The sequence below is a fragment of the Salminus brasiliensis genome, chromosome 1 (genome assembly GCF_030463535.1).
Source record: "Salminus brasiliensis chromosome 1, fSalBra1.hap2, whole genome shotgun sequence".
NCBI classification, from domain to species: Eukaryota; Metazoa; Chordata; class Actinopteri; order Characiformes; family Bryconidae; genus Salminus; species Salminus brasiliensis.
In genome coordinates this window covers 67641802-67666423 of record NC_132878.1, presented here as the reverse complement: position 1 = coordinate 67666423, position 24622 = coordinate 67641802, and the positions used below count along the sequence as shown (strand labels likewise).

The 24622-nt window shown below is 39.2% G+C and overlaps 1 protein-coding gene across 3 annotated transcripts in view; it reads right to left on the bottom strand.

Annotated features, from left to right (window-relative positions):
* lpgat1 (lysophosphatidylglycerol acyltransferase 1) overlaps window positions 1–23162 on the bottom strand; it is a 51517-nt gene extending 28355 nt beyond the window's left edge. Inside the window, exons 1-5 of one of the 3 annotated variants that reach the window (XM_072687502.1) lie at window positions 22607–23162; window positions 19044–19296; window positions 8915–9033; window positions 2252–2347; window positions 1220–1499 (exon numbers count right to left, since the gene is read on the bottom strand). In XM_072687502.1, the coding sequence (XP_072543603.1) occupies window positions 1220–1499; window positions 2252–2347; window positions 8915–9033; window positions 19044–19281 (733 nt within the window). In that variant the 5' untranslated portion in view covers window positions 19282–19296; window positions 22607–23162. Of the gene's footprint in view, window positions 1–1219; window positions 1500–2251; window positions 2348–8914; window positions 9034–19043; window positions 19297–19759; window positions 19944–22606 lie in introns of those variants that run through there. The other 2 variants (XM_072687510.1, XM_072687518.1) reach the window with 2 other exon arrangements.
* Window positions 23163–24622: the final 1460 nt, after the last annotated feature.

The window sequence follows — 24622 nt, the reverse complement described above, 5'->3', positions numbered from 1 at the left end:
CATCTTTACATCTTTAAGTGTGTGCTCCCTTAAAAAATTTACATTTTTTCACTTAATTAATTTTTTTAATAATTCATTCACTATGAAAACGCTTATTACTGCTCCTCTTATAAGGGAAGTCAAAGTAAAAATATTTTATGAAATAAATAACACAATTATGAAATAATTTGTAACGCTATGTAAAAGAACACGGTCAGATTCCCATTATATCAAAAAGTGAAAATATTTCAAAATAAAAGTGGAGATAAAAGATTTTTGCACAACAGCAACAACACACAATGTGCAACAATGTGCTTGTTTTCTCATGAAGTTAAAGAAAAACAAATGATCTGCTTCGTTAGATTAGATCCTGCATGCTTTGTGCAAGCAGTGTCGACAGTGGCATGCTTTGTGCAAGCAGTGTCGACAGTGGCATCAGTAACCATGACCAACAGTGACTAGATTATATACAGTGTATAACTAGGTTTTAATATTACAACACCGTCTAAGGTCTATTGTACAAAGTTCAGTTTGAGAGGAAGTGTAGTCACTGACTGATCAGTTATATGTTATGAGATCTGGGCTGAAGGTCAGTTTAGCAGCCCTGCCCAAGAGATGACTCAGAAACTATCAACACTAAGAGGGAAGTTCACATCATTTATGTAAAAGGTACTTTGACAGAGTAATAGCCGAATATAACCCAGACAAAGTCCACAAAACATCAATGAGCGCAAACACCTCTAAAAGACTATGACTGTTTGACAACCTGGCAAAACACCTGTTTAAAAAATCAATGCCAAGAGCTTTATGCCTCTGTGTTTGAAAAAAATATATAAGGTTTGAATTAGTACATTAGTCATATTGTTGTATTGAACATTTTGTTCTTTTGTTTTTTTGTTTTTTTTTTACAACTTCTGAAAGGTAGATTTAATTATTATAAATAAAATCTATTCATCACATGAATGGGATCATCAACTTACTACTCACCATCTGTCCAGATTTCTGGCAATCAAAACTTTGAAGTACATTCTGGATATCAGTGTTAATAGAACTTCATCTTGGATATCAAGGTTATTTGAACTTCACTATGAACTAACACCAAAACACAGAAAGGGTGAATGTGAAGAACTGAGAAAGGTTTAGGGGAAGAGGGGGGGGGAATAAATAAATTAATAATAACAAAAAATATACTACAATACTCAAATGTGGATTGCAAATGAAAACATTTTTCAATCGTTACCGCTCTGGTTGGGTGGTCCTCCATCTGTTCCCAGAGTGCCGTTCTCCTGCTGTGGGCCGAGGGTCTTCAGGATAACCTGAGTGGCCCCCAGACGTGGCAGTGTCACATGGGTCAAATATGGCAGGTCGTTCTTTTTGGCAAACGACTGGCTCGTCTCCCGGCGCTTCCGCAAGAAGCCGCCCTCAGGAAACAACACAATCCACTTTCTGTCCCTGCTGTAGTAAAACTTGTCCAGGTGACTCTTTAGGTAAATAAGCTGTTTGTCTCGATGGGCTTTGCCCTGTGGAAGATAAAACTAAAATAAATATTTGTACAATAAATTATACAGACAAAACACGTTTGGTCCGTTATCTTACGACATAGTATTTGAAAAAGTAAAATCCCTAACACGCAACATGCTGTCCTTTTAAAATCATTTTAAAATTCAAATTAAAACACAATATGGTACAAAGCAACATTTAACTCGCTAACAGTAGGCTGTGGTTGCCAAACAACATAAGCAAACATTTATTTAAGAACAGCATGACCATTTAAAAAAAAAAAAAAACTTTGACTATGCATGTATTAACACAACATTTAGCTCTACAGATACTGATCAGAAGCACCTAGATTCAGACTTTACTTAATTTTGCAGCAATTTTATGTATTTTGTAAGTGTTTTTAAAGTATGTCTTTAAATGTGTTGTTTGTCTGGTAAATGTGCATAACTTCATGCTATGTTTCCTTTGTTGTCATTTTAAGATAAACTGAATAAATCAGTTCAGTCTGTCAGGCATATAAGAATTCTCTAGTCCCGAGTAGCAGCACTCGTGAACCAGGGCCAATTTCCCCCCTGTTTTCAGGATAATCGGGTCAGGTTTGTTTTTATTTCTTCTTTGTAAACTTTATTATTTCTAGCACACCAAAGCAAATTCTCATACCTGATCTGTACTGGCATGTTCTAATCAGATTTCAGAATTGTGTTACAAAAGCAAGCTTAAAGCTTTAAGATCGGCCTCTGTTTCAATGATGTGCTCTTGCGCTTCACCTTACCTGCCTAATGAAGAAATCACCATGGATCAGAGACACCACTCCAAAATTGGTGTATTTAAATACATGGTCCATTAACCACATCATCTTCCGCACCACCTAGACAAAGAGCAGAGTTATAATAACTTAATTTATGAAGCACATGGAGAAAAAAAAAAGCTACATTCCACTGAATTTACTGTAAAATAGCCCTGGCTTCCTGACTTTTTACAGCATGCTTAACTAACTTATTTAGAACAAAGTAAAGCTTAGAAACATGTTTTTTGTGTTGTGCAAGTGAGCTACAGGCTATGTACATTAGCTGCTGATTGATTTGGTCAGTTAAACATCACTGCTGTGAGAGCACAGCAAAGGCAACAAAAAGAAAAAAATAATCGGGCAGCTAGTAAATCAACATAGAGACTTTACTGCTATGCAAGTTTGTTGCTTAGCAGGTTAGCTAGGGGTTAGCTAGGTTTATCGTTATGCTTAATCACATTTGATTCTTTTTCTGCACGCAACAGTGCAGTTGAAAGGTGCACCACCACTCTTGGCTTAGCTAACATTTCATGAAGGTTCCTGACAGTTGTTTTATATATCCTGTTGCTCAGGATATAAACATACTTTCCTTCTTTTCCTGCTATTTCTTAACATCACACACAGCAGAAAATACTGAAAATGCTTGTTTATTTCCCCCCACAGCTTTCCTCTACCTATCAGGGGATTTATTTTCAGATCTTTAGACAGCTGTTTTGAGATGTCAATGTTTAAGAATGTATAAAACCTGGAAATTGTAATCAATAAAGTTCCTAATGACTTTCACACACAGCTTGGATAATCTTCATAGTAAATCAATGAACCATGGAACTCAATGCTCTAGAGAACACCACTGGACCTAGGAACAACGGGCCCAAAGCCAATGTGGGCTAAGAGGGGTAAAAAGCCCTTAGGCAGTGGGCTGTGGAGCAGAGATGAGACTTTTGGATGAGTTGGAGTGCCGGAACTAATCATCAGTACCTGATCTCACCTAATGCACTCATAGGGCTGAATACAATCAAATACTCCTCACAGCAAATATTCCAACAGGGAAAGCCTTCTTAATTCTCTAGTTGTCTCTAGGAAATGCTGGCTGTGTTTATAAACTTTTAGACATGGTGTAAATGTAACTGTGTACTTGTACACAACCCCCCTGTATTACACTGTATTTATTCACCAGCCTTGGGCTTTTTCTGTACTAACCACATTTAAAAGTCGTAACTGCAGTTGTACAGTCTTACGTGGGTTGTATTTCCCAGCTTACACTGCTGGAAATCAAATGACCATCAGCTCATATCTTGTCCGAATGCATATCTTACATCTTCTGTTTGTGCATGTCTGTGCACACGTTCTTGAGTGAAGGCTGCTACACACCAGGTTGCCAAAAGCAAATTCCTAGAATGCTTCTCATACTTGGCAAAGAAGAGTTTCTTTTCTGATTCATTTTGATAACTGGTCACCATGGCCCTCAGTTAAGCACAATTCATGCCTTGTTTTTGATGGAAAATGTTAGGGAGAATTATACAATAAAATATATTAACTATTAGAAAAATATCAAATTTGGCACAAAGACTTCTTAAGCGGTTCTTTAGTAAAGACGTCAAAGACATGACAACTCAAGAATGATAATTATTTAAACAGATCTTTATGACTGAGAATAAAAAAATTATAATTCAATCTGTATACAACACCAAAAATGTTTTTATATAGTACTGAAAATGGGCTCACTACAATTGTGGAACCCTTTTTGGTGCTCCATAGAACCAATTTTTAAAAGGTTCTATAAAACACAAGCATATTCCAGATAAGAGAAGAACCCCCTAACCAAGCAAAGAAACAATAAACCATTCAGATCAGTCTTTGGGTTGTGATGGTACTTCAGAGAAACATTGCCTAATCCTATGAGCAACCCCCTTTTTTCCCCTGAAGGAGTGTATATAGAGCCCATTTTGCCAAGAGTGAAAGAGGTTCAAATTCAGTAAACTGAATAAAGCAATCACCTAAAACTTTCAGCTCCTCCACTGTGCCATAACAGATTTGGCGAATGGGTCTGGATGAGTATGGATATGGATATGGACATGCTGCCTGCATGCCAGGTGCAGCAAAAATAGAAGTATATTTATTGGTCTTTACACACGTGGCATCCACACAACCAGTGTAAAAGCACACAGTGGTTAACCAGGGGTAAAACGGGCTTCTGAAATGTTCTGAAAACTCAAACGTAATTTAAACTCAATTCTCAACTTTCAAATGACCACTTTATATGATATGCCAACATTTGGAGCCCACTGTCTGCATGTAAAACATGGGATATCTGCCCATGATTCCAAAATCAGCACATCCCTAATGAAAATCACAGTCAAAGCAGAATGCTTGACATGTAAGTTATCACTGTAAGCACATTTTCATAGCCCTGCCAGTCAGTAGTTTCAGCTCCATTTAGTGCTAATACACACGAAAACCATGTACCATGTCAAATATCCATTTAAACAATGGTCTTCAACGGTTTTCCACTGCACCACTGCTCACTGACTCCAGGCTAAAGGCTGGTAGTTGTGCTGGAAACATTCACTGGAAATCACTACAATCACCAAGACATTCCCTAAAGGTTGTTTCTGATTTCTTTAGGTTTTGCCCTGGAGCGATTGGGCTAATGTTGCTAACATCTAATGGAAACTTGTACCCCACCAGTTAGCATGACGCTAACTGCATGTCTAAAATGACACTCTGCTCAAACATGGACAGAAGGACGCAGCATAACTGAAAATAGCAGCAGCCTGTTTTTACTCCACCTTTTTGTTCATGTTTATAGAGAACACTGTGTCCTATACAGAAGTTCGTCAAGGGTTATTTAATACAAGCAATGGTTCTATGTAGAACCATGACAGCTCAAAGAAACACATAAAACATAAATTACTTCAACACTGCTTAAAAGGTTCTTCAGTATGTTCAAAAAAACTATAGATTCTATAAAGAATCTTTCAAAAACACGTCTACATATTACCACAAAAAGTGCTAATATTGTTACAGTACTATATATAATCCTTTTTTATTTATAGCATACAGTGTGTATTAGATATTACTAATCAAAACCCTACAGTTTAAGAAGAGTATGATGGTTTAGACATGCATCTACATCAACATTTGGTGTTATAACTGTAATATTGATGTTGTGGCAAACGGTCACTTTAAGCACTGGCTCCAAATTGGCCAGCCACTTTGTCCAAATTGGACAGCTAATTGCAGAAAAGATCACACCCCGTTTCAGTCAGAGTAAAGATCCAAGCACACAAGCTTTTGTCAGCAAATTTCTGCAATGAAATCACATTCATTTTAATGAGATTCGCCGCCCCCACTGGAGCGAATAACTTTTGTAAGCAAAACTCCAGTTCAAGCCAATCAATCCAGTTCAATTTCTGTGTTGTCCGACATGCAAATTAGCACCTAGTCTGGAACGGGGGACCCAGCAGTCTCTAAACATGGCCTTTTCTGCCCCACTGACTATAAACAAACATACCAAAGGAGACTAAATGTGCAGCCCATCACTATCTTTACTTATGGCAGACGTGTTAGCCAGCCTGATAAATCACAAAGTTAGTCCCCAGCTGAGCAAAGCTGAGCATACTAAAATCACCCCACTGCTGCCAAACCCAGCAGTTTTACATTAGTCTTTGCTATGGCTGTGTCCACAGTGTTGTACGCGGTACTGTCTCCAGTATAAAACTGATAATGATGTTCACTTTGTGGATTTACCATTCATGGTTGGTGAGTTATTTAACAGTAGCTTGCTAATGGCCCCAAAACGGAGGATGGTTTCATGGCTGGGTTTCTTGTCCAGGTGTGGTCACAGCCAATTTGCGAGGCAGTGTGAACTGCAATGTCTAGTGTGACTGCGACCTAAGGCTGTAGGGCTGACGTTGCAACAGTCATGTGGGTTTGACTCTGTAAAAGTGAACAAGCCACCACCTTTTTTATCGGCCCTCATCTCGGTCTGTGGTTGAGGCCAATCAGACCAGTTTTTCCTCTGACTCTCTCTGAAGGAAATTACATTTTCACACTGGCAGGTACAGAGTTTGGTTTCAAAGCAGAAGCTTTCTACGCTGCTGAAGTGGCGATTTGATGCTGTGGTGATGCGGAAACATTTGTACACAGAGAAACCCAAAGGGCTTGTTTACCAAATAATAGTGATCCAGCTTCTCCAACAACAAACAGATTTTCTAATGTGATTTAATAAAGTAGAGATGGCACGATACCAGTGCCAATACCAAAATGCAGCATGTTAACATTAGGCTGTGTGGGTTATCACAGGGCCTACTTTACTTTACTCTATATGTGATATTTCAGGCTGGATATTTCACAGATTGGAATGATTCTCTTTTCTTTCGCAGTCATTTTAGCAACCAATCGCGCTCAAGTATGAACCGAACTGGGCGTTATATCCAGACTACACTTGAAAATAGTTCTTTAAGGGTTCTGTAGTGAAGCAATGCTTCTGTATAGAACCATGACAACTCAAAGAACTGGAACTTGGATTTGAAAATGGTTCCTTACCAGGGTAAAGAGTTAAAAAAATACAAAGTGTAGATGGTTTCTATATAGAACCATTTTTTAAGGTTTCATAAGGCCCCTAAGATACTACACCGAAGTGAAAAATATGACAATCTGTGCTAGTGTGAAATATTCAGTGATTCTCTTAAAACACATTTATGAACATAATGTTCATACATTAATCCTAGGAACAATGAAAGGTGCTATAAGGGATTCGAGTGATGACATTAAATAATCACTTTTGGACTACATGCTGTGGGTGATGACTGTAATTTCAGGGTTAGTTCAGTGAGGAATAGCAGGCAGCTCTTCACACACCTGGGCAGGTAATCAGGACTTTTGGAAATTTTTTAAAAATAATAATAATAATAATAATAATAATAATAATAAAAAGTGTGCAAGTGTGAATGTTCAAAGAACTGCCAGTGTGTGTACAGGTTCCTTATCAACTTAAACTCAGTCTCTAAAAACAAGCAGTGTTGGTTGATTAGTAACTTAAATGGAAATGGGGCAAAGCTGGGGGTGTTCCAGTTCACATAATGCAACACATCCTAGAACAATAAACACTACACAAGCAAAAGCAATCATGGTGACCAGAGGAACGGCCAAACAAACATTCGGCTGTGTGCACTTATCAGCTCCACCAGCTCTGTCAATATCACAAAACTATCTGGAGTCCAGGTCAGGACATTAAATAAATCAAGCAGCATACAAATATTACAGTCACACTTCAAAATATACACACACCTAGACTTTCCTCCTACTGACAGACAGAATTATTAACCTACTATATTTTTCTAGAGGCGAATTTAAAAGATATGAAGATATTATGCAACTGCAATACAAACTAGTACGATAACTAATGAAGGGCACTTTAGAAGTACACTCACTCATTGTCCACCCTTAAATTGGAGATTGCAATGTTTGAGTATGTATGTGCTAGTAATGGGTTGGGGTATTTTTTTTTCCCTTCGCAGTACCTTTTATTGTCTTGCCTAAAATGTATCAACAGAAACTGTTATTTTATTACAGTTGCTGTATGCATTTGATCCTAACAACAATCATCTTTCTGGAAAAAGGACTGGAAGACTCTGGAAGACTGGAAGAACTATTAAATAGTAACATACTGAAAACTTAAGAATAATAATACAAAAAAAAAAAACTCTGAACTGCGAGCACCCTAAAGAACTGCAAATCTCAAAGGTGAAGATTTCGCTGTGTTTTAATACATTGCAATCCTATTCAGCACTCCAGCTACAAGCTAATATGCTAGTGCTACCATGCTAGTAATGTCACTCTGCAATACAGTCTCTCTTTCAGAAACACAGTGCAAACAAAGCTTTGACCTACAGTTTACTACATGCTTTTTTTATTCAGGTTTGTTGGCCATTTTCCATCTGGAGCATCAGCAGGCCTATATCGAAACTTCTCTGGGCGGTTCTCCCACACAATCATTGAATTTCACACACTTCTGCTCATTTGCAAACCTCTGTAGTTGCACATGTTCGGGTAACAAGCATATTTATGCATTAGCTCTTGTATCAGGTAGAGCCGAGTACTGGCAGAGATGCCAGGATAGAATATGCATCACAACACAAAAACTGTGATAGGAGAGAATATAAGAAACACATTAGACCTGGCCAATGCCTAAACATTATTGATATAAGATTTTTAGAATTATCAATTATATCTTCCACAAATAAAACATTATAACTTAATGGAATATTTAGCTTCTATACAAATGACTAATAAAAAAACATTTTAAAGTACAAATTTTAATACACTACAGGAAGTGTAGGGGGTGAAATGTTCTTTCATTTAAAAAGTGCTGTATGTCGTTCATATGACCGACACAGTCATTCTGACAGACTGTAATACACTACAGGAAGTGCAGGGGGCGACCTTTATAGTTTCGGTTAAAAAGTGAAGAAATAAGCTTTGACTCTGAATGTAAACATAGAATAGTAAAGTAGTTCAATTTGATGAATCAATCAAATAATACATAACAGATTCCTCAGTTGCTGAAATCATTGCCCTCATAACAAAAGCACAGACTGTCACAGACCGTTGCAGATACAACTGATCAGCTTTGGGACAGCTTACCGTGCCCTTGTCTTGCAGGCACATCATTAGAGTGCAAACGTCTCCAGTAGCTTGATGGTTTACAATGACCATGGCTTCATCTTCAGAGATGGGCCTTACGTCATCCCCCCACTCCGTCACTGAGGAAATAAAAACACATGCACAGGATGGACCCATTAATACTGTACAGAAACAAGAACAGAAAGGAACACTATAAAAGAAGCAAAACTTATATACATATATACATATACATATATATACATATATATATTATATATATATACAACCAGCACAACAAATTTAGGCATCACCAATAGGTTTACTACAGCCACATTGGTAACTCATTGGTCACTGTGTAAAAGTCCTTGAGAAAAAGATCTGTAATGCAGATTATTTGGGCAGTAATTGTTCAATTGTTCATTGGGCAGTAATTGTTCTCAAACAATACTAACGTAGAAGAAATCCATACAATGAAACCAACGAAACCTGCCTCATTCAACCGGTCCCTTCATATTTGTAACCCTCAATATGCAACATATTTTTGGTAAAGTATAGAAGACATTTGTCCATTTTTGAAGCAGCGCACAAAAAAAAAAAAAAAAAAAAAAAAAAAGATAACAGAAGCGCAGATCTGTGTTGCACTGTGGGAAGTTGGCGGCGGTGTGGTAAAGCGCTGTGTGAAATGGTGCAGGACTGGGTGCTGATGCGGGGGACGCTGCGAGCTCTGACAGGTTTGGCATGATTTCTGTAGGTTACACTGCAATACGCCTACTGCACTGTATGTAGTGTGTGTGTGTGTGTGTGTGTGTGTGTGTGTGTGTGTGTGTGTGTGTGTGCGCGCGTGTGAGTACATGCTTTGGGTATGAAATATGAAATGTACTTTGACATTCCTCCATGACTCCTACATTTACAAGCAAAATATCCTAAATTAACAGCTCGCATCACTTTGTACAGTGTGTGATAAGTAACAGAGACTCCGGGAGACCCGAGCTGAACCGTTCTGCTGTTTTAAACAAACATTTTTCACTTTTACATATTAAGTGAAAAGGCATTTAAGCTGCTATTACTATTCTGAAGACTTACAACACTGCATTATTACTATTAAAACAATTTAAAGAAAAACACATACAATCAATTGAATATGCAGGTGCTGAGTTTAGCAGTCACAATAATAACGTACATTGAAGTAGATTATTAAATACATCAAAATTATCAATTAATCAAGTTCTGAAATATAGAGTATTATATAACACCTAAGCATGCATTTTAGTGTGCAGTTTATCCATTTATACTTGTTTCAGAATTATATATATATATACACAATTGGCATTCGCTAATGATCAGCTCAATTGTGAACTTCTGACTGTTTTGATTTCAGATAAATGAAACATGACAAGACTGTACATAAACACTACCAAAAACTACCAAATTCATGTTATAAAATAACCACCTTAAGCATTAAATACGGTGTGGATTGAAAGTTTAGAATCTGCAGTTCCACTGAGCTACAAGTTAGAAATAACTAGAGTAAAAGCAAGACGGGGATTATTGAGGCTAACGGGAGATCCAGCAGGGTTAATGTGTAGAGAGGCTGTGACTGCATATAGAGCACTGCGCCATTCATATTACACCAGTTAGATGGGAGGTTTTCAGTGCACTCGCTGAGGAACACCGGCTAATCCACACTTACACTCTATTCCAGCTCAATCACACCTGGGCTCACAGTCAGCATTCTGTGGTCCTGATTACCTGCCCAGGTGTGTGAAGAGCTGCCTGCTATTCCTCACTGAACTAACTCTGAAATTACAGTCATCACCCACAGCATGTAGTCATTTTATATGAACCATTTCTGGTTTGGAATTCAGGAACAAGAAAAGAAACTGTGTGAAAAGAGCAAATTCTAAACTTTCAATTCACACCACAATAGTGTGTGTAAGTAACAGAGATTATCTTTGTCATTTAACTTTAAGAAAGATATTTCAATTGTAATAATAATAATAATAATAATAATAATAATAATTTTAGTAGTAATTAAAAAAGGACAAACACACTTCACTCTATGGTCCAAAGGTCCACTAATGAAAACTAAACAACTGCAAAAAAGGCTCATTAATTCACTTTATCCACCTGTACAGCCTATAGCAGTTTAGCTCCACCCATTTACACTGAAGCTATAAGGAGTGGTATATCCCAGAAAGCTTTCTGAATGAGGCAAAGGCATCAACTGAGGCAAAGTTACAGACGCAGCAGAACTGGATTTTAAGCCTTTTGAAGCACACTTTAACTTCACACCAGAGTTGGAGCAGCAAAAGTACAGTTTTATGCATTAATTGGCTTTTTTGGACAAATCATTGGAGTCAACTTTCTCTTGAAAAACGTTTGTGTTCAGGTGAACCTTGAGTAAGGGTGGGCAAATAATAAAGGGTGACACTAATTTATCATGAGTTTTATTGTGATTTCTAAACAGATCCAAGAAACAGTCTGTGCATTTCAATCCATGGTTTATATGCACATTTAAAAAAAAAAATAAAGAAATCAATCACTGTACTATGTATGGGAGAGTTTAGTAGTTTTTGAGAACTTGTCTAAAATTAGTCAAAACTGATGCATTTTGTCTGCAATTATGCATACCTTGATAAATATTGTGTATTAGAGAAAATCTCTTAATATAGTGACATATTTTTATCATATCGTCCATCGTAAATATAGTTAATCTGATGTGTGCCCATATGGCATCTGCTATGCGTTTCAGACAGGCAGAAATGTGACTGATAAAATGCCACGTACTGAAATCCCCACCCTCTACAGAGACACTTCCACACATTTTAAATACACGAGAACAGTTATTTTTACTAAACAATATAATTACTACATAAATCACCAACTATTCTGGTGTCTAATAATACTAAATCATTTCTAATGATAACAATATTATGCACAGACGCATCAGCACTGTTCACATGCAGCTCTTGACTTTTGTTTGGAAAAAACACCAAAATACTGCTAAACTGATTGTTGGTTCTGCTTCTGAAAAGCCTGTGAAGGTAACTCTCCAGCAGGAAAGCAGAGCTTACGTATCACAGCTCCTCTGCCTCATTTACATCCAAGCATTTGGACAACTTTATAGCAGGACTTTATAGCAACTTTTAGGCTTTTGTTCAGCGTGTATTGTAACCCATAATTCTGAAACATATTGACATCATTGCGACAACTGATATCGGTTACTGGCATAATGCTATGTGGGATTCCCAGGATTTTTTTACTCATTTCTAGTTATAGAAATAAGTAGAAGTCAGGCTTGAATTTTAATCATTTTCAATAATTAGCATTTTTTAAAGAATAGTATTCAGCTATCCCAAAACAAATGAATAATGAAATAATACTCATTGTATTTTGTCATTCATGCAAAACACCACGGTTCCATTGCAACCCAGGCACATTTTCACAACCTGCACCTTGAGAAGATGTAGCACAGGATATTTCAGCCCTGTTTTAAGGGCAGATGATTCTTCAGACAGAATGCACATTAAATCTAAAACACAAGTAAAAGCAAGCACTACACAGCCCGGTCCGCTTTGATTGGTCTCGCGAAAATTGTGGAGCTTTTCCTCCGAAGCTGAACATTTCTCAACTTGATTCATGAGAATCTACAGCAGGAATAACGTGTTCTGCTGAACGAACAGGGGCAACGGAACCCATGACATTTTTATATGATACAAAGGGATTTTGAATGGAACACGTAATGTCTGCTGTCTCAATGCAGTCGTAATCGTTTTATTTGCATTTATTTGCATCAAATAAAGAAAAACTACAGAAAGCTACATAAACAAAGTTACATGGTACTCAATTAATTTAGACAAGATAACCATGTTCACCATTTGTGTCAGACACAGATGGAACTTGGCCTCCACCTCTTACCCATTCATGCAAGCACCAGCAAATGTTATTTTTGACAAATAAAAGGTAAACCATTTTCCACACAGCTATCTGAACGAGAGGACTTGCAGGCTCAGGTCTTCCAATACCAATTATCAGTCAATATCCCTAGGATTCCCCTATAATTATGCGTCAGTAAGCTCAACTTAAAAACAGAACAGCAAGCCAATCCAAACAGCACAAGTCTGCCATTGGGCTCTTTTTCTCTCCCTCATTGACCTCAGAAATCTGTCAAAACACTTGGCCTTCCAGTGCATTAACAAGAGCGCGGCTGTCCTTCCCCAGGGGCTTGGCAAATGCTGCCTCTGCGAGCTGTTGAAGTCATCACACCATTTCCTGCGTCCGATTTACAGCAGTTTCTGATGAGATCTGAAAATGAACTCTGACTAACAGCCTGATAATCTGCGGGACGATGGGTAGGCATGTGTATCACGATACAGGGGTTAGGATTCAACATATTGCCATATATTGTAGCGGTACACAAGATAATGTATTGCAATTGTATACATAAAACCCACACCACCATATGTATAAAATCTGAGTAAAAGAAAAGTTTGCATGCAATCAGAACAGCGGGATCTGCTATCTAGCAGTCGTGGCTTAAACACAACACTAAATGAAGCACTGTCTGCAGTGATCTATACAAACTATTCAGTAAAATCAATACTGTGAATTTGAGAATCAATACAGTATTGCAAAACAATCACAGACTAGTCTCAAACAAGATCACTGTTAAAGAGCCCAAATACACTCCATAAATAAAATATGGAGTGTATTTAACGTATGTGGCATTTAACGTATGTGGCAGAATGCAAAGTGTACCATTCACCCCCTCTCCCCCCAGTTTACTCTACATATTAAAACCAAGATGCAAAACACACCTGCTTTGAATTCAGTTTTTCCTGAGGTCACAAAACAAAAATCCATTTACATTCTCATTTCCATCTTCCACATTCACAATGGTGGGAAAACTCATGCATCACTGTATTTTTCCACTTTTTCTTTTAATTTTATTGTTAGTGCTTTATTATTATGTTGTAACCAGACCTCCTTTCTATTTTACTTACTTCGTCTTTATTCTCATTTTCGTTTTCTTTTAAGCACTTTGTCGTCAAACTATCTTTGTGCTGTCGGCTCTTTTTCACTATAATTCCCCCAATCAGCGCTTCCTGATGTGATTTCTATTTAAGCTAGCTAGCCAAATGAACTTGCTTTGCCTTACAAATATCGGCCTATTCAGTTACAAGGAATCCGTCAGCCAAGAATGTTATTTGAATGAAGAGAGCCTATCAGAACGGGATTACTAGAGGTTGGAAAAATGTCAGTGTAAAATATTATCATCATCATGATTGTTTTTGGTAAACAAACCCACACAAATATAAAAACTAAAAATAGACATGTAGGATATGGAACGTAAGGGAACTGTAAGTGATCTCCAATAGTCTTGCTTGTGATTTTGGACACTGTATCCCACTGATATGAATAAACATGGATGGAAGTACATCGCAGTGTTCAGATTTTAGTCTATGATTATTGATAACAGCATGAATGTACTGAATAGAGCTCCCTCACTCCAAGGAACACCACTTCATTGCTCCACAGCCCAGTACTGGGGGGGGTTCATACCCCTCTAGTCCACCCTCAGCATTGGGCATGGTGACCATGAGTTCATGTGCTGCTGCCCCAGAGCGCCCTGTTCTATTGGTTAGTGCTTTTCTATTGAGATTTCCAAACTGTGAATAAACACCTGGATCAGTAATGGGTGGATCTTAAAGAAGCTGAATTCACTCATTAGAAGGGCTGTTGAGATGGATATCGCAGATGAGTGACTGAAGTGACTATGTCTAAAATGCTGGTAAATGGGTAAAGACCTTGCCCCAGACTATAAGCATAATCAAAAGAGTTTTCCTGAAAGTTTTCCTCTTTAAAATCTTTCACAAAAATAAAGAAAAACACATCACCCATCACCCATTTTCCCCAGACTTCTTTGTAGGGAGTTGACATTTTGAAGTGAGTGCTTTAAAAGGAGACTATTTAGAGTCAGATCAGAGTGTTTAGAGCCATGGTAATCACTATTTTCCCTTAAAGAAAATGAGCAGGATGTTTGTGTGAGGCTGAACTACGTCACTAAAATACCTGCATTTTATTCGTTTTACTGTCTCTGTAAATCTGCACCAATAAATGTTATATTTGTCTGTAATGAGGAGGAGGATTTTATCAAATGTGCAGGAATCAACAGATGAATTACAGGTGGAGATATTACATTTACATTACATTACAAACAATTACATTACCTCATACGCATTAACGTGTACATGTACAGTATTTTTATACATAGATAAAATCTCCTAATAATACTAAATTTGCTGCTATAAATATATTCAAGGGTTGACACAGAATCCAATTAAACAGTAACAATTATGGTCTTTGTAATGAAAAATGTTGATTAGCGTTCTTTAAGTACAGGCGTGATGCACAATATTGTGCATCACAATAATAAACTGTGGCTCTTTTAGCGCCTGTGATACAATCAGAGGGGCGGTCGCTGCTATTTTGTGCTTTCACGTCATTGCATCTGCATTTATAGGAGCTTCCCTCTTAAAGCACTAAATACTGGGTGGAAATTATCATAATGAAGCATGTACTAAATTTACTGTGCACTGTTTAACACCTGGGAAAAGCACAGCTTACTGTTGCCTGTTACGTAGCTGTAGCTGTTGCTGCCTGTCCAACAACATAAAGGCCCTTCGTTCCTTGTAGGGCAAAATTTCAAACTCTGGCTCATGACCTCCTGAATTTTAACCATGTTAAAATAATGATTGGCCATTTTGAAATAACTGTATTCAAAGAGCAGTTTTAGAATCATACATTATAATATGTTGCTGTGACACAAACCTTGTATCTCCAAAATGGCAACTTCATATGTATTGGAATTTAATGTAATAAGATTTTATTCCAAGTCAATTTGGACACACACACACACACACACACACACACACACACACACACACACACACACACACACACACAAACCGCTGGCATTTAGCACTGCTTTTACCAAGTCTGCCCTCCAACTCACAGGACCTCTGAAGCAAAATAAGCAGCCTGGACTGCACATCTGTTAAAGGTTTTCTACTGCCAAGTCTACGTCCGTGACCACATTTTTGATCAGGGAAATATATGAGGATTAATTGCCCCAGTATAAATATTAAAGTGATCAAAATAAAGAAAGACATTTATAGACAATCACACTAAAACACAACTGTAAACATCAGGAACAACTATGGTTCTTTAGGATTGAATTTGCAAAGACAAGAATGGCAATGGGACAAAGAGGACGGATAAACAATCCAAAAGGCCAATCGCCTTCTGGACGGAGCGAGATCAAGTAAGTGGAGATTCAATTATCACCCGGTGTAAGGGGCTATTTTCAACCCAAACGTAGCCCGATATGCAAGTCTCGGTTTCAGCTCTCATCTGAGCCACAGATAGAGCTTCCATAAAAGAAAAATCATTTCAACACAATTATCTGCATAAAACAAGTCAAGACAAGTCACAGTTTCCCATAAGGACCACCTGTTCCTAGTGCAAATGTCCTGCAGCTTCATTCATCTACCATGTATATCATGTTTCAGTCAAGATGTTACTTCAGTTTTCTTTTCTTTTTTTTTTTTTGCTGTATTTGAAATATTAAAAGTACATATGTATAGTTTCATATATATATATATATATATATATATATATATATATATATACACTAGAGTAACAGATTGAAAGCATGAACCTTTTACTTTTACTAAGTTATTCATAAACATTAAACTTAAACTAATTAAACCCAAAACTAAAAAAAAAAAAAAAAAAAAGCTGACATGCAAAAAGAACAAAAAACAAAGATGATTAGCAAACTCAAATATTTTACAGGACACCTCTGTGTGTGATTCACCCCTGGACCATGTACAGCACATCCTGACTTGCACTTTGCTCTTGGCTCAGCGTGACCCATCACCGAAGGTCATGTCAAACCTGGGTCTGTAAGCAACTGGCTGGTTTACACAGATATGAGCGAAACATGTTTTGTGTCAAACTGCAAAAATATCACTGAATGAGTTTCTTCAGTTTTTTTTTTTTTCTTTTCATTATTCTTCATCAAGGATAAAATACATGCTATCGGCTCAAATCACAAACAGCCTTTTTTTCAGGCCAGGTTCAGGAGGCCACAGTCACAGTGATAAAGTGGGACTACACTAGTGCACTTTTAGAGCAGCCGTGTCCCTGTGTGTACCCTGAGTCAGTCTTATAAACACAACTGCCTGTCTGTAACTACAAAACAACCCATCACGAACTACAGCAAGGCAGAGAAATAAAGCAAGAAAATGTACGCTAGGCTGCGCAACAAACTACATACCATGTAGTTCGAACAGTGTCAGACTTTTCCAGGCATACAGCAGTCATTTGTTGTCTTATACAGAGACATTTTAAATAAACTTTAAGTGTAAGGTTAATGACATTTTCTGCAGCCTTTAGACACTATTCACAGCCCTACCTAAGCCTGGCACGGCCTTCTCACAGAAAAGTGCCTACAGTCAATACAGCATTTTGTTTTCCGATGCTGAAGGTTTGAGCACCAGCTACGACCAATGCCAATCAGATAGAAGGGCACCTAAAAGTAGGCTAGAATGCTCAATCATTTTCCTATCCCACAGGAAAAACACACTAACATCACATTGCACAGAGTAAGTAGGGATGGGTGATATGGATATATTTTATTGTTATTGTGCTATGATCACAATATGCTTTTTGAGAATATCATGGATGTCAGTATTTAAAGCAACATTATGTAGCATTTTACCCAGAATTCTGCTACTGAACTATGTAACATCAGCAGGGAATGTACGAGAACTCACCTAATGCTTTGTAACCAGAGTTATATTTGCATAAAAACCCTGCAATATTACTATACCGCCTCAGCAGAATCTACATGCTTCCATCGTGTCCACATTTTTTCTATTTAGCCACTGCTTGTCTTTGTTTGCTGCAGTTAAACAAACCTCAGAAAAATTCAATTTTGTGATACGCACAGTGCATCTTAAACATCCTTAATTATAGTTAAACTACATTCTTTATTACCCACCCCACATGCTTTATTTTTTTCAGACTGGATCTTTTTGCCCCTCTGATATCAATCACATAATGATACCCAATGCCAGACTGCTGCCATCACCATGTAAAATAAACAAGTTCACACTAATTATTAGGGCTGCAGAATACATATCACTGGTCCTAGAAACCCTTTAGGATGTATTGTCCTTAGCATGATGGCTTTTTTTTTCTCTTGCACCAAACAGAAAATCCTCGACAGTAAATGCATTATGCATTGTTTTCTGGCCAGGCTGCAATGTTTCTGCTTAGTAGCAGCGATGTACACATGAAGTACAGGCTGTTTTTGCATCTATCGAGCAATATGCTCTACAATCACGTACAAAATTCAACACCATCACACTATTTCCTGCACTTGAAAACTGAAAACAACGATGTTTCTCTACCTGGAATAATCAAGACATTTTAGTCCCACAGTAATCAGCGTCTGTTCCCCAATGAAGTTGAGAAGTTCCTCCTAGAAACTGTATTGGGCCACATGTAGGAACTACTGTACTACTGGTGGATTGTGTCAGTTAGCAAAATATCATTACATTGATACATTTCACTTTTGTACTGTGAAAATGTGACTATGTTGATATTTTTGCCATAGGCCCCTTATCTCTTGCAGGTTAATTGCCAGTCGGCTTATTAAGTATTTTGACTTCAGCTTCTGTTCACACTGAACCTGGCTCTGGTTTAATTATCATATAAAACAAAATGTATGTGTAAGCGTTGGCTCAATCACTGGAAGGTCAAGAGTTCAATCCCTGGTAAGTAAGGCTCTGCTTTCTGTGATATGAATCCTTAAGATACTTCTTTGACATGAAATTTTAGGTCATAAGCAAACCTAAATATTTCACAGGGCAAGCCTCTATGCATGCACTGGAAAGGTAAAGGGGATTCATGTTGTATTAGCCATCAATACTGCAACAACTAAAATCAATACTGATTCAATACAACACAGTGTGACACCAATGCCTGTAAAGACGATAAATCACCCAGGGTCATCACCAAGTATATAAAACTGCTTAATGCACTTTCAGATTGAGTGTAGAACCTAAAGGTCTGTCCTTACCTGTATATCCTGCAAACCAACCCCACGACGACACCATCGCCAGCAACCACCTGAACATCACTCCTTCGATGTACCAGAAAGTCTGACTGTCCATTATTCTCAAAGGCTGCAGCACGATCAAGTAGAGGCAGTAGGATGGGATCGCAACACAATTATTGATGAACATGAAGGTAAAACGCAGCAGTGCCTTCAGTAAAATCCAGCCCAGCCTGTGGGCCGCTTCCAGGAAGGGTGCCATTCTGCAACAACCTGTCTGTGGAGCACAGAAAAAAGGCCACGTAAGGAAAGGATCTGTCAACCAAACACGCAGCACTGTAGAGGTGCACAGTTTCAGGACTGTAGACGTCTGTAGTTTGCTTAATTCAGATCGATTGCGTTCCAGTTGAGCTTCATTTCAGATGGAATGCATTGACGTTCACACAATCAGATTTAAACAAGTTATTGGACATCGCTTTCTGAAATGTCTACTAATTGCATCCAGTCAATACATTGTCATCATTTTAGATTGACTGCTATTGGAAGTAAAGAAGGTTATTTTCATAACCTGTAAGGCTGACATGTTTGAGACCCAATGTTTTCACACAACAACAAATGATGTATTGGTTGGCAATATAATGGTATTGGCAAAAACATCACCGATATTTGGTGACTTTCTGATCATATCATCATAGGAATGTGAACTCATGATCTCCAGACGATGAAGGACGAAACCTTACCCCAGGGATGATAACTCTGGTCTTAGAGCGATGGATTCCTTCACAGTTTTGTGATTTTCCAACTCAAGCACACCTGATTCAACTGAGTCGCTGACTGCCAAGTTTACTAGGTGTATTAAAGCAGGGAGCTCAGCAAACTGTGCTGGACTCTGGCCCTTGATTCCCCACCCCTGCCTTGATGAGTTGTATCAGCGAAGGAGCACCCCTTCTTTTACTCTGTCACAGCAAATCAGACAGGCCACCAAACACTGCTTAAAACACCAAAACTCCTAACCTTTTTTTTTATAAAAATAATGATACCATGTATGGTCTAGTTGATTAACAGAATCCTTTACATGCACCAAAGCGTTACAGTTAAACACTACAAATAGCAAACTGTTAGCTTCTACCACAGATGAATGGTTTAAATGTTACTGCTACAACATCAGGAAGACATAGAAACATGGCTGCTGATTTCTCTGTAAACTCTATATGGACACGGTATGGATTAGTTCAGTTCCAGCAGCAGCTCATCTGATTTACTGTAACGAAGAACTACAAAAATTAGCTGCTGGATTTTAACACACTCACAAACATACAAGCTGACCAGCTTACCTAGAGCTCAGCCTTTTCTGTAGAATTATATTCAGAGATCATGATACTGACGTAAAACACACACACACACACACTCTGCGGTAACTGCAAGAACACAGACAGTGATAAATACCCACCCAGCTCACCTAAAACACACTTCCCGGTCTTTCCTCAGTACTGCAACATCCACAAAAACGACGAATAGTGACTCAGCTGCTCACTTGTAAGCCAATGGCTTAGTTATTAACAGACTATTAGCATATCTGCTTAATTATTAACTTATTATTAGCATACTGCCTTAAATCACATTCACATTTCACCACACTGACTTACTGGGATTACTTGATTATTAGAGCTCACTGAGACGTTAGACACACAGTCAATTACTTATGTTATCATGATCATCACCAAACTGGGTTAGTTCATACACTATTCACACATTAAACCGTGTAACAAATCACTCACATCATTACCTACCGTAATTAATAACAGAATAATATGTTGTTATCTTAATTATTAACCATCACTGGTATTAACAGCATTAGTGGTTTCACTGATCGCTTTGCACTTTCATAAATATATCCAAACTACACTACAAATATAGCCAGCACTCATACAACAGTCTGTAACACTTTCTCCAGCTCTTTCTGACGCCAATATTTAATACTTTTTAGATTATGTTAGTAGGATCATGTATGAACTAGAGAAACGAGCTCCAGTCATTTAGTGCAGATCCATCACCGTGGCTAGATCTTGCTCATAAGGCTGCACTTTCAGCCCAAAGTGAGCCAAACTGAGACATGCAACGCAAAGAGGAATGAATGAGATTCGTCTTAAGATTTGACAAGAGCTCTGAAACACATTTCTACGCTTAAGATCATGATAAATATACAAATAAACAGAGGGATCAACAAAAAGGCAGCTAGAAGAGCGTGGTCGTCCCTTCACTGTCCCTTAAGTGCAGAAGTGAAGAGCGCAACTAACGGTTCCAGAGAGTCGAGCAAAGACACACCAGTCCACGCAGGACACAGGCATATCACCATTTCGACAGCCTATTTAACGCGTAATTAACGTAAATACATGATCTCCTCTAGAAATCTTTGAACGAAGACGTTAGCTAGCTACTTGGAGCGCTAACGTTAGGTTAGCATGACATGCTAGCTAGCTAACGTTAACGTATGCTAGCGCCCCTCTCAATGACTGAGCCTCTAAGCTAGCCGGTTAATGTTATGATTAAGCGTAAGATTATCGATTTAAACTTGCTGCGACTTAACCAAGCACCCTATTTCACTTTTAACGCGTATAATAAAGCCTTTATCGGTCCCAACATGAAATGGCACGGACTGCCCGTTGAAATGCACAGCCTTTGCTGCCAAGCAGAAGTTAAACAGTTATGTTAGCTAGCCACCGCTAGCTGCTAGCACTACCGTTAGCCAAGCAGAGGAGGAATCTGCTCATCGCGTTTCAACGCGGAAAAGTGGGAGGTGTTGGGAGTTAGGATTAACTGAAGAAGAATTCACCACATAAACGAGGGCTTTTCCATGCTGACCTCCTACTTACTAGCTAGCTAACCCATCCCCATCCCCATGTCCTACACACCGAGGTCTTTACACGCCTCATTCAACTCTTCAGAGCCCTTCATGAGGTTAAAATGGGGGGAAATTGCCCCCCAGCTCCGTTAAAAATGCTGCTAGCTAAAGACAGCAGACACGACACGGAGAGTAAGTGAGACTGGCGAGGACACACCGTTTAACCTCTAAATTAAAGCCTAATTTAAGAAAGCTGACAGCCCAGCTCAAGGTGACAGATGGTGATGGCAATTACAACAACTCAGGCTGCGTCCAAATCCCACAGAGCTCCCACTAACGCTGTAGTACACATAGCGACTGTACCGATCAATGGCGTTGCTAATGAAGGTGTGCTGTTTTGGCACTAACGTATAGCGGTTTTGGACGCAGCCCCCCGAGAGCCTCGTTTGCCACAAACACACGTGTTTATGCTCCCCGATGGTCAAAGGTGGGCACTAATGGATGGCTATGGAGTTAGACGGCTATGTAAAGGTTGATGATACTAGGTTAGTGAGAGTGGAGTGCTAGCGAAGCTGAAGTTGTCTCCCTGTCCGAATTTCCCGTTCCACCTTAAATGGTGCAGCAGTTACATACTGGCGCCCCGTGGGCGCCAGTATGTAACTGCTGCACCATTTAAGGTGGAACGGGAAATTCGGACAGGGAGACAACTTCAGCCTCATGAAGTGCTGCCATTAGCGGCTCTCACCGTGCAATATGCCGGACGACGAAGAGCAGGCAGACAGGCGGGCCCGATGTCAAAGTCACATGGAGATCAGGATGGATCCAGGAGCTCTAAATCATGATCATCTCCACCGCCGAAATAAACGCTGCCGTTTGAACGGGACCAGTCCGCGCCGCTTTGCGATGCATTGGCTGTGAGCTACAGCAACATGGTGTTGCTATGAATAACAACAATGCTATTTATTACTGTTATTAAAACAATAATAACAGTAATTCAGTCGATGCATCAATAATAACTGTAGAGCAGCTAAACCCCCCCCCCCTTTTTGGCCTCGAAGTTGATGATGATGGTGGTGGTGGTTGTGGTGGTGGTGGTGGAGGTGCTGTTGTTGGTGCTGGTGCTGCTGGTGCTGGAGGACCCGGTGGTGGCAACTCTCGTAACGGTACTCCAGGAGCAAGGAAAGAATTAGCTGGGTCTGCGAAATCCTCCAGAAAGACGAACCCGACGTGAGGGTGGAAGAGGCTGGGCAGGCTGCTGGTCCCGGGCCGTACGGAGGAGCTGCTGTTCTTTCAGTGCAGCGAGAGCCGGAGCTCAGCGGAAAGACACCGCGCAGCTTCCGCGCTCAAGCAGCTGAGCAGCGCCACCAACCGGCCCACACTGACCGGGATACACCGGTAAGGGCATTAAAGGGCCCATGTCGTGTGTCCTTTTATTATTATTATTTTATATATATATAGAGGGCACATATCCTACAGTTTTCCCTCGGATGACGTTTGGGTGGGTTACCCTATTTCCAAAACGCTGTTGTTGCTGCCCCCCATGTCCAATTCCAGGCATAGGCCTCCAGGCATGGGGAAATAAAGGCCTCCAGCATTGAGATGTGGAGCTGGAATTATGGTGATTCCATCCATCCAATACTTTTGGGATTGTTGTTGGGGAGGTGGGGATGAGGTGGGGATGAGGTGGTGATTATCCAACATCCTGACCTCACTAACACTCATGTCACTGACTGCAACCAGCCGAAAGCCTTCCCTGAACAGTAGAGACAGTTACTCAAACAATCGCAGGACAAACTTTTATTTATACCCTTGATTTCAGAGAAAACAATAAATGAATGTCCCATGGAGTCAGTAGGGTCATGTTGATCTGCTTAGTGTCCTAATCTATTGGCAGTACTTCTGTACTGGGACTAGACAAGCTGTGTTTGTCACTGTACTCTGCATTTGACCCATCTGCATTTGTGAACACACACACACACACACTAGTGACCTAGGGGCAGTGAGCACACACACACAAGAAGCAGTGGACAGTCACCTCCAGCACCTGGGGAGCAGAGAGGGTGAAGGGCCTTGCTTAGGGGCCCATCAGTGGCAGCTTGCCGAGCCCAGGTATCGAACTCACAGCCCTCACAGTCATCAATAGTGCATCTTTACATCTGTGTCAGCAGTGGGTACAATGTAAAGAAGCTGAACGCCTTAATTAGAAGGTGTGTCCACAAACATTTGGACATATAGAAAGCTATTTTCACTTTGAATGGAGAATCACCATTCAGAGTGCTCTGTAGTCCAAGAAAAAGGCTTGATCCTTGTGGGGAAACCGACCCGACGTACCTGTGTACCATGATTCGTATGTAAGTTACTGTGGAATAGAGCATCAGCTAAATGATGTAAATGTAAATTAAAATTCAGACATACTGACATAAATTAGAGCGGTTCCCTCTGCTAAAAAAAAATCGAAAGAAAAAAATGTGAAAGTTTAAGAATGATCAGAAATCAGTGATGATGTTTGAATGGCAATGCAAAACTGAGCTTCCGTATGTGAGCTACAGCTGTGTTCAGAAGTTATCATTCACTCATCATTTTGATGATTTCTATAAACTGTGCTGTTTCGGGGCCAAAGGAAAAAAAGACAATAATTTGGTGGACAGGTTTTAAGATTTGGAGGGTTTATACACACCCACTTAGATTCATTTAAAGTTCTTCAATGTCTCTTACCTGGCCAAGACCTTCCTGTTAGTATTCATGATTGACTACATCCGGT